This window comes from Blennius ocellaris (genome assembly GCF_963422515.1).
Source record: "Blennius ocellaris genome assembly, chromosome: 15".
Classification (NCBI taxonomy): Eukaryota; Metazoa; Chordata; class Actinopteri; order Blenniiformes; family Blenniidae; genus Blennius; species Blennius ocellaris.
Window position 1 is genome coordinate 21,293,343 of NC_137664.1, and position 12,224 is coordinate 21,305,566.

The window sequence follows — 12,224 nt, forward strand, 5'->3', positions numbered from 1 at the left end:
ACGGTTCCAAAAGGAGGAGCAAGAACACAGCCGTCTGCTGATTGGCAGTGACGATCGTCACTCGACAAGCAGCAATATTTAAATAGCTCATCGGCCCGTAAAACCTCCCGTTACTGTTTGCATACACCGCTTTGTGCACACTGGTTGTTTTGGTAACTGGGTTTATGGAAATGTCAGCACTACACTGCCCCTTGGTGTTGCAGATGCTCTTCTCCGCAACAGGAGAGGAGGAGATTCAGCAGGATCTGGACACTGTTCTCAGAATGAGAAAGGTTAAGTTGTGTCACAGAGAACAGAGGCTCAAGGCTTCACTTGTTTGAGGCCACTCCAAATGTGTTCTACTGTGTAGTACGTGGTGGTGCAGGAGGGTACAGTACGGCAAAGCTCACGCAGGCCCAACTTTGTCGTGCGGTCCCACCACAGAAAGTACGGTTAAAATGTAGGCCGGGTTGCGAAAGACACTGGGACATGTTGAGCGGCCGGCGGTGGCTGGCAAGTCCGAGTCGTTCCCTTGTGACTCAGGTTAAACTTTCTCCTCGTGAACAGCAGCGTCCAGCTCCTGCCGAAGCTCCTCCTCCTGTTCCTGAGAGGAGCGTCTGTATCTCGTTAAAAGACCGCGGTGTTGTGTCGCATGCCGATGTTTCATTAAACCCAGTTAACAAAACAACCAGTGAGCGCAGAGCGCTGTATGTAAACGGCCGATGAAATAATTAAATATTGCGGGCAAGTGGAGAGTGACGATCGTCACTGACCAATCAGCAGACGGCTGCGTTGTCGCTCCTCCTCACTGACCCGTTCCTCGGTGCTCGGTATCTCAACGGAGGGATGACAGAAAGTCGTAGCTGGCGGTCGCAGTTTCTTCTTTACCAGTCACAAACTTTTTCAGCGGGGTCACATGAAAACCGGTCCCGCCCCACCCCGCCCCAGCACAAACAGTGCGGTGGAACCACGGCTTAACTGTACTCCCTGCAGTGGAACCATGCAACAGTCGAAAAGGGCTTTAGAGTCACCATTCAAATTATCCAGAAGGTATTTAGATGGAGGGAGGAAGCTGGTTTAGTCATTTTGCACTGGGACAAGTGCAAATCTACACACAGGAAGTTTTTCAGTGTTGGCCCTCAAACCTGATCTATCTCGTCAAGGTTTAGTTGCATCTTATCTTGGTTTTTTCAGTGTTATGACCTGAACTTGTTTCTTGTCTCATAAAACTCCTCTCTTGCACTTGTCAGGCTGACATTAACTACCATGTTTTGTATCTATGCGTCTGACTAGTTTCGGTTAGCATCACTTTCACGGTCTTGACATTATCCCTCTTAAACTGTATATTTCCTTTGAGCATTCAACATAATATGTAAGTTTTCATTCCACTCACCAAGTGACCACAACATGACTCCAGCTTGTCTTACAGCCATTCATTGCGTTCATAATTCTTCATATGATACGAGCAAGAGTCTCCTCAGAAGGATGTCTTGGTGACTAATGCCAGCAGAAGCAAGGTTTCAGCAGATTTCACAAAAGAAAAGTGACGGGACTCTTGCGTTTCCTCAGAGAACTGTAACAAACCAGCTTGTTGTCAAAGTTCTAGTTGTGTGTCGAAACGCCTTTACCTCAGATGTTGAGGTTTTCCTCCAGAGGTTTATAGTATGTGGTGCAGAGGACATTGTCTTCATGTCTGGACTGCTGGAGCTGCCTCTCAAAATCTCTCGTCTCTCCACTTGTGAATACAACCCCAATATTATTAAAGTCTTTTTAACGGCTGTCTGTGACATTAATGTTCACAACGTCAGACCAGGTGAAGTACTGATGGATTTCTAAAGTCTCTGAGATAAGTTTGCATCAGCCTCCCGTCTGACAATGAACAATTGTTCTTGATCGAGATCTTTTATTGTGCTGCATCAGCATTTTGTGATTCGCCTCAAAGTTGTATGTCAAACTTGTTCTACACCTGGTTCAAATGGGTTTTCATTGATTGGACTTTGGACTTTCCTCCTCTGAGTTTAATTAGCTTTTTTTTTTTTTATTAGTCATTAACCTCAGAATTCACTTCCTGTTTTATCAGCAAAGAAGCAAAACAATCATAGCAACAGAGCGAAATATCAGCTGAAAAAGAGGAACAGCAGTTGAAGACTGAATCGTCACAATAAGTAGAGACAAACACCCAAATCAATGACAAAAATGAAAAAATACTGATGTGACCAAATCACAAGATTGCTGCAATAGTGAAATTTGAAGTTCGATCTATTTACTTTCTATTCCAATTATCCTCTCACCTCTATATTGTCCTGTGCTCCATAATCAGAAGACACTATTAAAACACCAGAATGGACTTTTCTAAACCTTATGATCATATTTATTATTATATCAGGATTCTTTTGTTTTTAAACATTGAAACCTCAGAACAGTCCAGCATTTAGACTCTTTTCACTTCTACTGCTTGAACCGGGCTCTAAATAAATCCTTGGGGTTTTTTGTTACTCCCAAAAAGTCCCGAGTTCTGGGTTGGCACTTTTAAAAGGTACATGTATTTTGAGAGTACAAAACTGAACATATCTGATTGGATGACCACTCAGTGTAGCGTGATTCATCCTCTATATTGAAATACATCTTCAGCTCTGTGATTGTTTTTCTTTCTTTACTTCCTTTGTGCTTTAATGAAACTTTGGACTGGAACATTTCAGATTTTTTGGGGATCTGCCTTGACGTGCTTATTCTCCACTGCTGTCTAACTGTTTATGATGAAGCTCTATCAGATGCAATTCTTTTTCACTTCTAAGGCCTCGTTGTGACTGTATGACTGTTGGTCCTCTCCTTATGGTTTCATCCTGTACGCAGAATGTTCCTGACGCTTCAGGCTGTGCTGGAAACGCAGGCAACAATGTGCACAGGAACTTTTTAGTTAAGGTCTCATTGTGGCCCTAGTTTAAAACAATTCCACAAACAGTCGGGCGATCGAGAGAGTTATTGAATTAAATGAGTTTCATTAAGGCTGAAGACACTGAAGTGTTTCTTCAGTTGTATGTGTGTGTTTGTGTGTGTGTGTGTGTGTGTGTGTGTGTGTGTGTGTTACTGTTCTTCACACATCATTGCTCCTGAGCTCAGGCGTTCTTCCTGTTGCCTCTTACTGTGAAAAACAGGATTCTGAGAAATTCAACTGAAAATTCTTCTGAATTGTCGTTGTTGTTTTATTTTAGATCCTAATTTGAGTGTTATTTTGCCTAATGGGACTTCACGTTGGTTCTTATCACCGATCCCGTCTTGGAGGATGAAGTGACACGAGTCAAATCCATCACAGACAAAAAAAGACCTGAAAGACACAAAACACCCAGACCTGAACTCTTCAACAAAACTTCTCTCGCCAACCGTGAAAAGAACTCTAACAGACCCTTTTAAACAGGCCCAGTCCCTCTTACACAGACCCGTAACTCTTTGAGATGAACCAAGAAACCCACAGTCTTCAAGATAGACATTGACTATTAAAATGTTAGATAGAAAAACCTGAAAGTATTTCAAACAGACCTGACCGCTTTAATCGAGACCTGAACCCTTTCACACGCTTTCATACAGGCCCAGTTTCTTGGAACCCGAACCTATACTTTTTTCTTTTTTTTTTTGAAACAAAGTCTTTTGTTCTGTCCAGGGAGGAAAACCGGACCTGAACACTGCACTGCCCATCCGGCAGACGGCGTCCATCTTTAAACAGCCCGTTACCAAAGTCACAAGTCACCCCGAAAACAAGGTGAAGACAGACACACAGAGAGCAATCGAGCAGCCCCGGCAGGTGAGACACATGCACGCACGCACACACACACACTCACACACACACACACACACACACACACACACACACACACACACACACACACACACACACACACACACACACACACACACACACACACACACACACACACACACACACACGCACACACAGACACACACACACACCGGACAAGTTCTCCTTCAGGCCTCTTTCTCTTAACACAGAGTCTCTCTGGCAGGAAGCCCTGAAGGCTAACAGCACTGCTAATTAAGACAACGGCATGAGGAACGCCGGGTTGTCATGGTGACTGGAGCCACGAGAGGGGGCTGAAGTATCGGGGGAAAAGAGACGTGACATGCAGCATGTGCAGGGAACAGGAAGTGGTGGGGAGGGAGAGAAGAAGGAGGAGGGTTTAGAGACTGTAGGTGCGTCCCAATAGTCCCTCCTATCTCCTTTCCTATCTCCTTTTCCTTATCCTTCGGAAGTGTTTAAGTGGCAACCATGATAAGGACCGTTTGAAGTCTTTATAAGCTAAGGGAAAGAGGCTCAATGCTTCCTTTAGAGCCTCCTTTAGCCTAGGAAACACTGATTTCTCCTTTACTCCTTTATCAAAGGAGACGAGATCATGCTGCCCCACAATTCCTTGCAGCGACAACATTTAAAGGGACCCACTCATCCGAGCGTTCAGGGAAACTCACGGTGACTCAAAGCAGATCATGTTAAGTTACCAATGCAATAATATCTCTTAAACCACTTTAAATAGTATAAAACCGCTTTCCTCACTGTCAATGTTATGCAGATGTTGTTAAACAAACACAGCAAGGTTTTTGTGTAGCCTATTCTCGATTTAAACTTTGTGATATTTGAGATTATATCAGCGGTTAGAGGCACAGGGCAAAGTGTTATAAATGCGCTTTTTGTTGTCCATTTTTAGAAATGTGTAGTTTTCTCACCACGGCTGACGTCACTAACCGTCAGATTATTATTACGTCACCTCATGGAAAAGCGGTCTGATTGTCAAACCATCTTACACCTTTCCTTAAACCTGTGACATCCTCACCCTTTGTTAAGGAAAAGTGGATAGGAAAGGAGATAGGAGGGACTATTCGGAAGCACCCAGTGTCTGTGGAGAAGAAGGTCGTCGTCACAATATGGCCAAGTGTCCTGATCTGTGTGTTTGTCAATGACGAGCTGGTATGTTGAGGTAGCAGCAGCCTGAGGAGCTTTCAGCCTCACTCAGATCACTGGAACTGACCGACACTGTCTCTCTGTCTGTCTGCAGCTCTTCTGGGAGAAGAGGTTGAAAGGTCTGCGGTCGTCCGACATCACAGAGGAAGTCCTGCGCAGCATGGAGCTTCCCAAAGGACTCCAGAGTGAGACACCTGTCTGTCTGACGCAGACCGTCCCTTTATTGCTTTGTAACCACGACTATCCTTCTTTCTGAGGAGAAATGTTTTTAGTCTACGCACCGTCTTTATGCCGCTTCAGCTTGCAGTTTCTGACCTGCAATTCCCACTTGTTCAGCGCACAGCGTGCATTTAGCTCCGAATCTGTCCATTACTTCTGTGACCCCATATTCTGTGCAACTGTCTTGCTCGTCCCTATTTTTCTTTTTGATGGGTTCGTCTCTCTCTTCCCGTCCTGGACCGTGGCCTCGTCCTGGCAGAAGGGCTTTGTGGAGCTTTATGGTCTGGATTGACGGCCCAAGACAAACGCGTCCAAAAGGCCTAACCCATGAAAAAGGAACAGACTAAATCATTTCCCCTGCTCACGTGGGAGGGCTGCGTGAGGCCAGCCGCAGATTCAGACAGGCCGCTGCAGTAATGCAGGAGCTGAGCCGTACAGCAAAGCTTCTTGTTTACCGGTCGGTCTACACCCCCCCCCCCCCCCCCCCCCACCCTCACCTATTTTCACAACCTCGTCGTGACCGAAAGAATGAGATGACGGATACATGGCGGCTGTTAATGGGAAACGCTCTATCACTCTGTGATAGAATGAGGAGCTCAGCCATCTGGGAGGGTCTCACAGTGGAGCCGCTCCTCCTCCACATCCAGGTCCTCGCCTGCCAAAACCCAAGTCTTATTTCTCCTCGTCATTCCTGAAAAGTTTTCCTTTACACACAGGCAACATCTGCATCCATGCAGCACCATGAAAACTACTCAAAGTGATGTAGAACATGTGCCAGGCCTGCAGGTGGCGCTGTCACTCTGCCACAGAGATACAACCAAAACATGGAGAAGAAGGACACGCATGCAAAAATGGAGCAATCGACAAATCCAACATATCCCGTTATTTAACCGACGAGAGTCAGCAGCTTCACCAGCTCGATCTGGAGCATGGAGGTGGCCATTGTTGTTGTTGTTGTTGTTGTTGTTCAGTGACGTCGTGGAGAGGATCCCAGGGTTATTGGTTGAGTTGGGGTGATGACATCATTGTTTTCCACGAATGTGTGTCTCGTCCATCCACACGTCAATGCAGAGGCGACGTTTTCAAATTTCTTCACTCTGAAACTCCTTTACAAAACACACACCGTGTGGATGTTCGGCGAAATACGATGCGGTTACGTGAAATTTTGTTGCCATGTGGACAGGGCTTGAGAAAAAGTCATTATCAGACTCTGATTGAAGTTGAAATTTCGTGCAAGCGTATAATGAAGCTCTTTTTTTCCATTAATGACATTTTGAAGTTTGTAAAAATGCATTTTTAGACCACGATGAGGCGTAATGAAATCGGGTATATAGTGTAACCAAAATCACACTTTTGTTTTTGGAGATTTTAGAGTTATTGAGCACCGACTGCTGTCACAGTGGATGCGGTCGGACACTTTCAACATTTCATTTCACATTGTGAAGCAAGTAAGAAAAAAAGTGGCAACTTTGTTATTTTCTCTAACAAAACTATTCAAATTGTATAACAGCTATTCAATCATGTAATAAGTAACTTGTTTTAGTCACTTGCCTGAGTGTGTGCGTGTGTGTGTGTGTGTGTGTGCGTGCGTGCGTGTGTGTGTGTGTGAGAGTCTTGACCTCTGTCCTCTCTCTCCAGGCATCGGTCCGGACTCCAGTGACGACACACTGCTGTCGGCCATCGCCAGCGCTCTGCACATGAGCTCCAGTCCCATCACGGGTCAGACGTCCGTGGCGGCGGAGAAGAACCCGGCCATCTGGCTCAACACGTCCCAGCCCCTCTGCAAGGCCTTCACCGTCACCGACGAGCACATCCGGTGAGACGCACGACGGAGGCGAAAGAGAGGGAAGCTGAAGACACTTTGAAAAAGTTTCTGCGCCGTGAGACGGCCGCCCCCTCACAGCGGTGTGATTTATAAGGAGTCATAATTAACCTCCACTCACACGCTGATTAAAATTACATTGATGTTTCTACCTGCTATGCAGCAAACTGTTTGGAGTAGTTCAGTTAAAGTCTGACCAGAGCAAACAAGGTTTGTTTGTTTTTTTTTTCCATTTGCAGCAGTGAGTGAGACCCTTGCTGGTGAGAATCTCATAGAAATGAGAATATTAATAATAATAAGAACAATAATTAAAATAAGAATGTGTTTGGTCGACACGTTTTGGTTCAATGTTAAAACAGTGAGCAGGATGTAAAGCAGAGACAAACTTTTTTTCTCTTTTATTCAACTTTAGTTCAGAGAAAGTGTGATCAGTGCCACAGGAAGACAATCTTCACTGTGTAAGGCTCCTTTTACACAACAATGTAAAAGTGAGTTTAGCAAAAATAATAGGGATAGAAAATGTCAAGATTTTTCCAATCCTGATTCCATATTCTTCTTTACGATTCGGTTCTTTATCGATTCTCACTTGGAAATGAAACCTGCAGTATCAGCAGCAGAGGACCTGCTAAACATTGCTGCTGCTGCTGCTGCTGGGTTGAGATTCACTCCGGAGCAGATTGAAAACATGACATTCATTCAAAGGTATTGCTGCAGTGTGCAGATGTTTCTGCATATTAGTCGTATTTCCTCCATTAGATAAAATATCCACTTTGCAAGTATTACAAGTTGCCCTGTTGTCATGTTTTCTCCTGAAATGGAACCAAACTGTTGAGCGTTTGTGCCGCCTTCCTGCTGGCTGCAAGGGTGAATGACGTCGCCACACACGTTGTGGATCTTACATCATTTGCGCCCACTAGAATCGATAAGGGAATTGTTTGTAAAATTGAAAAATGACCCCAAAGAATTGAAACGCTGGGACCCGATTCTCAACAACAACAAAAAATATTTGATTCCCATCCCTATTTATGATTCACCCTTTCCAAGGGAGTGTCATTATCATGCTGAAAGGGTGATGGAATGATTCCATAATATGAGAGTTTCTACGACTGCTGCCCCTCTTCAAATATCAGCTCAGAGTCAATTTAAAGCAGAAACATCAGTGAAAAAGTTTTCATTCTTTGCTCTTTGGTTCTTTGGTTGGACTGTCTGCTGGGCCGGCTGGACCTTCTGCTGGTGGGGGCAGACCCTCTGGTGGTGAGGTTGGACCCTCTGGTGGTGAGGTTGGACCCTCTGCTGGTGGGGTTGGACTCTCTGGTGGTGGGGGTAGACCCTCTGCTGGTGGAGATGACCCTCTGTTGGTGGGGGTAGACCCTCTATTGGTGGGGTTGGACCGTCTGCTGGTGGGGGTAGACCCTCTGTTGGTGGGGTTGGACCCTCTGCTGGTGGGGGTAGACCCTCTGCTGGTGGGGGTAGACCCTCTGTTGGTGGGGTTGGACCCTCTGCTGGTGGGGGTAGACCCTCTGCTGGTGGCGTTGGACCCTCTGCTGGTGGGGGTAGACCCTCTGCTGGTGGCGTTGGACCCTCTGCTGGTGGGGGCAGACCCTCTGGTGGTGAGGTTGGACCCTCTGCTGGTGGGGCAGGACCCTCTGGTGGTGGCGTTGGACCCTCTGGTGGTGGAGGTAGACCCTCTGCTGGTGGAGATGACCCTCTGTTGGTGGGGGTAGACCCTCTATTGGTGGGGTTGGACCATCTGCTGGTGGGGGTAGACCCTCTGCTGCTGGGGGTAGACCCTCTGTTGGTGGGGTTGGACCATCTGCTGGTGGGGGTAGACCCTCTGCTGGTGGGGGTAGACCCTCTGCTGGTGGGGTTGGACCCTCTGTTGGTGGGGTTGGACCCTCTGCTGGGCTTATGGCCCGTGGGCTTTGTTTGAAACCGCTGCTGAGACGTCGTCCAGTCTGCACCACAACCCAGATGTTTTGCATTCCTCTCAAGAACATTCTTTGTTTTATCCATTGCTGTAAACAATGTTAAACATGTAGATGTTTGAAACTGTGTTTAAAACTGTATTTATTGTTTTTTTTTTTTTCAGTTTCAAGTGATTTCTAGAAGGTGCTGTTTTCTCCAATCTCTAAGCAAAGTGACACCATCCCCTCCAGGTTGTCTCTTGTTTCTCCTTTCTTTATATAAACAGTACAACACTGAGGAAAGTTTGGAATCTTTAAAGTTGTGTGAAGGTTCTGGGAGACTAAACTGTATTCAGAGACTTTCATGTTTACTTCTGAGCACTTTTGTCCTTTCCAAAGGAAGGAGTTGTTTGTGAGTGAGCCCTCTCGGGGTCTCCTGCTCCTTCAGGTGTCACCTGGAGCTTCTGTTTCCTTGTTAACTGACATAAGTGTGTCACTCCTCTGACTTAAACACTCTTTGCACCAATTGAGAGCATTTAGAAACATCCTGTGTTTGCCTTTGTGGCCTCACTTCATGGAAGTTACATAACCTTGTTGAACAGAAGAGAAAGTCTTTTATCCCCACAATCTTCACACAATAAAAGCAAATGGTGGTTTTGGAGGTTTGGGGCCTTCAGATGTTGATGGTTGAGTGAATGAGCTGTGTGTAGAAACACATGAGGCGTCTGCGCTGGTTTAAAGAACAGCTGCGGCTGATCTTTAAGACAAATCTGTATATTCAAAAGGACAATTTCGTTTATTCGGGGGAAAACCTGTGGAAAAGGTAATGAACCTCAAACCGTGATAATCGGTTGTGCATCTTTGGCTGTAATAAAAAACTAATTTGTATAAATTTCGGTGAGTCTTTTTTTATATGACAAATCAAGTAAAAACAGAAGAAATCTGAACACTGAAGATGTGTGAACTTTTGACAATCGGCTCGGTTTCAAGATTCAAGTTCAAGTCCTGGGCTTCAGGAAAACGAACAAAGCAGCTTCTTCTGAGGTCATCAAGATTGTACTTATAGAGTCGTAATGGACACAGACCTGCACAGACCTGCAAGGTCACTTCACTGTGGCGTTTGCCAGTGGAGGGGAAAAAGCAACACTCTGCTTCGGGGCTGTAAATGTCTGGTTTTGTGTTTTCTGAGTGATTCGTTCTTAACAAGTGAACTGATTCTTATTCCCTTTGATAAACCGATATCTTCAGCAGGCGATCTGAGTGCAGATGACTGATGCACTCTGGGTAGCGAGAGTCGTCGGTTTTGTGGGGTGAGGGAGGGCAGTCTTGTGTCAGTTCAGTGTCCAAAGTGTCTTCAGAGCAGTGTCTGGTCCACGCCCACGTTCCGGTGTTTTGATATGGGAGCTGCATTTCTTTGTGACGGTGCTGGATGAGAGGACAGGTTTACATTAGCATTCGTTAGCGGCTGTGTTTGGTTTTGAACTGATGTTCGACAGCTCTAATTCTTCAGGGGGTTCGCGGTTCACCCGTTCTCCTCCTGTCTGTAATTTAAAGAGAAGAGATCAGCTCAGTGACCCCCACCGTCTCCTCAACTCCCAGTTACTGACAGCAGGAGGCACTGTGGGGCCGTGCATGTGTGTGTGTGTGCGTGTGTGTGTGTCCAGCAGAACAGCTGGCCAAAGCTATTACAGCAGAATCACTGGAATACATCACGTCTCCTCCTTTCTCTTCCTTTCTATTTCCCTTTTTTTTTTTTTACACTCTCTCCTGGTCTCTCCCTCCTTCCTCATTTCATTTTCAGACAGTCCCCTCGCCCGTCCATCCCTCGTTCTCTCCCCCTGCCTTGGCTTCTTCGTCGGTCCTCCTCTTCCTCCATTTCATTCCTCCTTCTTCTTCCTCACCTCTGTCCTTCCCATGCTGCATCTGTCTTCCTCCTTCCTTTGTTTTTCATCTGTCTCTCTTTTTCCATTTCCATTCCCCTGTCTTTCCTCCACCTCCCCCTCTTCTGCCTTCTCTCCTCATATCTCCACTCCTCCTCCTCCTTTTCTTATCTCTCCCCTCCATTAATTTCCCATTCTCTCCCCCTCTCCTGCTCTCCTCTCCAGTTGAATGTGCTTGTCATCCTAAATCGCTCTCATTCCTCTCCTCCTCTTCCTCCTCCTCCTCCTCATCTTCTCTACTGTTTTTCCCTGCTTTTTCACATTTTGCACATCTATCTTCTTCTCCATTCTCCTCTTAATTCATCCACTTTTCCCTCGTTAACTCCCCCCCACTCTTTCTCCGTTACGTTTAAATCGTAGTTTCCCAGTTCCACATGTATCTTTGTTGACGGATCCCATCTGACACGTTTCCCTCTGATTTAGTTCATTTCTGCTGTGTAGCATGACCGTGTCGTGTCATGTCTTTGTTCATCTGAGACGGACGGACGGAGCTGATTCTGTCTCCGTTGTGTTTCTGGCTCTCCTTTGTTCAGTTTGACAGAAGGTGGCAGATATCAGATGGTTTCAGTAAAAGGAAGGAGCCCACCAGGCTGCTTTGGGCACCTCCTGTCACTATTTCTTCCCTCTGGACGGCTCTTCTAAGAACGGCTGTGGTGACTGTCAGGATCCACGATGTTACACCTAAAGCAAACCACAATGACCGTATTACCAGACTATTAAGGCCTAAACACACTGGACTCTTAAGTCCTCAGACAGACGCAGACGGAGCGTCTGTCTTCATTACTGTGGAATGGGTTTTGTTTTTTTTCCGAGAGCTTACAAATGTGTCTCAAACAATGTAATAACACTGATGACCGGTGGGGGCAGTGCGAATGTACCACACGAGGTAAACTATTCCTCCGTACTGAACAAATGTCGTACTCCTGACCGATGCAGACGAGGTGAACGATTCTTTTGAACGCCTCGTGACTCATATGGGCGAGTGAACGAGTTAATGGACACTATGACTGATGAGTCACCGTCCAGTAACGTGACCCGAGGTCCAGGCTCACACACAGGATCAGACCTCGGGCCAGTGTTGCCACAGTTACCTTGAAAAAGTAGTCTGATTACAAGTTAGTCCCTTTAATAGGTTAAACTGAGGTACTTTACTTATTACTTGCTTTTAAAAATAACTAAGTTAGATTTCAAGTTTTCAATTTTTTTTGTTACTTTCAGCAGCTGCCTACTTGAGGTCCAGGCTCATGCCAAGGTTCAGGATTTGGATTTTATGATCATCTCTTCGTCTCAACTGCCTCAATGTTCTCACGATCTTTGTTTTCTCGCTTTTCTGGAGGAAAAATCTCCAATAACATCCTTGTAATTTATCTCTTGGCCAGATTTGCTATTGA

The 12,224-nt window shown here is 45.8% G+C and overlaps 1 protein-coding gene across 2 annotated transcripts in view; it reads left to right on the forward strand.

Moving 5' to 3' along the window:
- Window positions 1-12,224, forward strand: part of mbd2 (methyl-CpG binding domain protein 2) — a 34,849-nt gene that overhangs the window by 11,227 nt on the left and 11,398 nt on the right. Inside the window, exons 3-6 of one of the 2 annotated variants that reach the window (XM_080510616.1) lie at window positions 3,638-3,778; window positions 4,832-4,954; window positions 5,043-5,133; window positions 6,806-6,983. In XM_080510616.1, coding sequence (XP_080366742.1) covers window positions 3,638-3,778; window positions 4,832-4,954; window positions 5,043-5,133; window positions 6,806-6,983 — 533 coding nt within the window. The remainder of the gene's footprint in view (window positions 1-3,637; window positions 3,779-4,831; window positions 4,955-5,042; window positions 5,134-6,805; window positions 6,984-12,224) is intronic. The other variant, XM_080510617.1, reaches the window with a different exon arrangement.